This window comes from Panicum virgatum, chromosome 9N (assembly GCF_016808335.1).
Source record: "Panicum virgatum strain AP13 chromosome 9N, P.virgatum_v5, whole genome shotgun sequence".
NCBI lineage: Eukaryota > Viridiplantae > Streptophyta > Magnoliopsida > Poales > Poaceae > Panicum > Panicum virgatum.
This window is the reverse complement of record NC_053153.1, coordinates 20,462,040-20,465,656: the sequence shown is the minus strand read 5'-3', so window position 1 is coordinate 20,465,656 and position 3,617 is coordinate 20,462,040. Positions and strand designations below refer to the sequence as shown.

General features: G+C 45.3%; 1 protein-coding gene across 1 annotated transcript; it reads right to left on the bottom strand.

Annotated features, from left to right (window-relative positions):
* Positions 1–1,244: 1,244 nt before the first annotated feature.
* Positions 1,245–3,617, bottom strand: LOC120688442 (glutathione S-transferase T3-like). Its single transcript, XM_039970765.1, has 3 exons — positions 3,445–3,617; positions 2,164–2,609; positions 1,245–2,079 (listed from the first exon to the last, which is right to left on the bottom strand). Exons 2-3 carry the CDS (start codon positions 2,599–2,601, stop codon positions 1,570–1,572), a joined length of 948 nt encoding a protein of 315 aa, XP_039826699.1. The 5' UTR covers positions 2,602–2,609; positions 3,445–3,617; the 3' UTR covers positions 1,245–1,569.

The following is a 3,617-nucleotide window of genomic DNA, read 5'->3' as shown; positions in this document are numbered from 1 at the left end:
AGAGAGGGGAATGGACGCCTTGGGTTATCATGTTTGCAGAAGATTTGTGCAGCATACATGATGATAAGTTATGGAGTACCTGCAGATTTTATGGATCAATATATTCGCATTGGTGAAAGCACTGTCGTAGAGAGTCTTAGAAGGTTTGTTAGATCTATTATCGAGGTCTTCGGAGATGAGTACTTGAGATCTCCAAACGAGCATGACACAGCTAGATTACTTGCAATCGGTGAGAGTAGAGGCTTTCCCGGAATGCTTGGGAGCATAGATTGCATGCATTGGGAGTGGAAAAATTGCCCAACAGCATGGCAAGGGCAATATACAGGTCATGTTCATAAGCCCACCATCATTCTCGAAGCCGTTGCTTCTCAAGATTTATGGATTTGGCATGCTTTCTTTGGTTTGCCAGGGTTCCACAATGATATCAATGTTCTTCACCGTTCACATCTTTTTGCAAAGCTAGCTGAGGGTGAAGCCCCACAAGTTAACTATACAATCAATTGTCATAGTTATACAATGGGTTATTATCTTGCAGATGGCATCTATCCTAAATGGGCAACATTTGTGAAGAGCATGAAGTCTCCACTTGGGAATAAGAAGAAATATTTTTGTCAAGCACAAGAAGCCGTTAGAAAGGACGTAGAACGGGCTTTTGGAGTTCTACAATCTCGTTTTGCTATTGTTCGTGGACCAGCTCGTTTTTGGGATAAAGAAACCCTTAGAGAGATCATGACAGCTTGTATCATAATGCATAACATGATCGTTGAAGATGAGCGAGATGGAAATGAAGACTTCCGCTATGATGGTGTTGGGCAGCTTGTTAGACCTTCACTGAGTGAAGAACGTAATCGCACACATGAATTCCATGAGTTCATGCAAGCTCATCATGCTATACGAAATGTGCAAACTCACTCTCAACTTCGAGAAGATCTAATCGAACACCTCTGCCAACGTCATGGAGACATGTATTAATTATTTATTACATATGGTTGTATCTCCCTTATGTATGTAACTATATCTCCCTTATGTATGTAACTGTATCTCCCTTATGTATGTAACTCGTGTATTTGGTACTATCTTATGATATGTACTCAGTTTATGTACTCAATTTTGGTACTCTCGCATGATAGTCCACACATGACAGAAATAACACTACTTAGTCTAGATAGTCCATACACGACCAGCATAAGATAGACTAATAGTTCATACATGACATAGTCTAGATAGTCCATACACGACCAGCATAAGATAGACTAATAGTTCATACATGACATAGTCTAGATAGTCCATACACGACCAGCATAAGATAGACTAATAGTTCATACATGACAGGAATAACACTACTTCAACTAGATAGTCCATATCATCTTGCAGTCTGACATATTGCATGACAATCTCAATTGGAGCCACCACCACCAAAGCGTTGAGCAATGATCAAATCCTGCATTTTTTCATAGTAGAGGCGCTGTCGGTCACTCATACCAGTAAGGTCCATTTTCATTATTTTATCATCTTCTATCCTTTTTTTTAGTTCTAGCTCTTTTCGCTGCAAATCACTCCTTTCCTTCTCTACTTCCATTTTTTTTCTTCTATCCTTTTCCTTAGTTCTAGCTCTTCTCGCTGCAGATCACACCTTTCCTTCTCTGCATCCATTTTAACTTGAAGCCTTTTCATCTCTATTGCAATTCTGTCATCATTGCGCTCCTTTTTTTTCAACTCTTTCAGCTCTTCAACCTCTTTCTTCTTAACCCACAAATTCTCCATTGCATCCATGTAAAGATTTTCTCCAGGAGACATGGGATTTTTACCTTTGCGTTGCCGCTCTTTCTCCTTCTTTCTACCATCTGGCCTTGCATTGGTAGCATCTGTAGACTGACTGGCACCCTCCTCTTGAGCAGCAACACCACTCGCATTGGCTGCAGGAGTAGAGGTTCTAGGACTTGAATTGGAGGATGTCTTTTGTTTCTTATTAGCACATGCCTCATGCCATTTCTGTTCATGCTTCAAGATATTCCAACAATGCAGCAAAGTGAATGATTTCTCTTCCTCTTTTTTGAATACATCACAAGCTTGCAGTACCTACACAAGTGGTACATGTGTTAGAAATTATACAGAGCCCATATTTATTTTTAGCCAATCGAAAGATTCTAAACAAATTTATACCTTATCTTGCTCTGTCGTTCCGCTTTGGGCCCTTCTTTGAACTTGACCATACCATCCACAGAATTTGTTGACCATCTCTAGGATAATACCCCAACGGTGAGTGAGAGAATTGCAGTTGCGGTCACTATCAAATTCCTTGTGCAAATGATAGTAGTCATGAATTCTTTCCCAATAGGTGGCACGAGGCTGGTCAATGCCTTGAACTGCATCCATGCTAATTTCTAGCCATGCTGCCACTAACAAATTGTCCTCTTGAACACTAAAATTTCTGGTTCTCTTCTTGTTACCTTTCAACACAGGACTAGCTTCCACCTCAACAACTGCTTCCTCCACCACCATCTGGTCCTCTTGTGGACTTGGAAATTGGGTTCCATCCCACTCTAGATCAGCACTGCTGCCCACTCCATTTTGGTCCAACAGGTTCGAGAAGAAATCCATGTCCCTTCCTGCATTGCAAACACATGATGCATTAATCAAGTTGGAAGACCATCCTTTTCAGCATTGCAAACACATCATGTACGAATCAAATTACAAGAGCACATCCATCTAAATTTAATAATGCCCAATCGGTTGGATGGATAGCTGCATGCTGGTCCGATTAATTAATTTGGGTCCCAGCCCAGCACTAGAATCCAAATGCATAATTATGGAGAAGCTCAAAAACACTAGAATCCAGCTGCATGGTCGCCTCTCCATGCTCTCAGCGGAGTCCAGGGCAGCGCAGCCTGCATCCAAGTTATGGCGGCAGAGGCCAGAGGGAGCAGCAGCTCAGACCTCAAGCAATGGCGCAAGGGGCAAATAGAAGAATTAGGCAGGCCGGCCGTCAAAAGGAATTCGGCAGCCACGCCCCGCGCCACCCAGACCCTCCACACTCTCTGTCCCGTCTTTTCTAAAGAAAAAAGCAAGCAATAACAGCGTGGGGAGAGAGTAGGCGGCGCTTGAATTCCGTTCGCAGCGCACCCATGCCGCATCTCGCGGAACCGGCCGGCAACGAACCCAATCAAGAAGCACGGCAATCAGGAAACCGCGCACGGCCCTCCCCCATCTCGATTTCACCGAGGGCGAGCAGATCTGCGCGTGGGGCAACACGGACGTGCAGATCTGCGCGTGCCGTCCACATACGAGCTCTTGGCCCTCTCGTCCAGCGCGGGAATGGCCCCCAGTGGCGCCGGCGGAGGTCCGCCCCCTCTGTCCCTCTCCCTAAAATCTACATCCATGGCCTGATGCTACGGCGCCAAAGCAGCAAGATGGGGGCACACGAGGAAGGGGGAGAACTCGTACCTGGCGGGAGAGCTCCGCGCCGGCGCGGGAGGCGGAGCTGTTGCGGAAGTTGCCGGATGAGAGAGCTCCTTTCTCTCTCCTATATCTGGGAGGACGTCGGGGGAAATGAGGGCTCTCTCATCCGTCGGGGGTCGGATGAGAGTTTCGTTGGAGCCGTTTTTTTGCTTTGGACC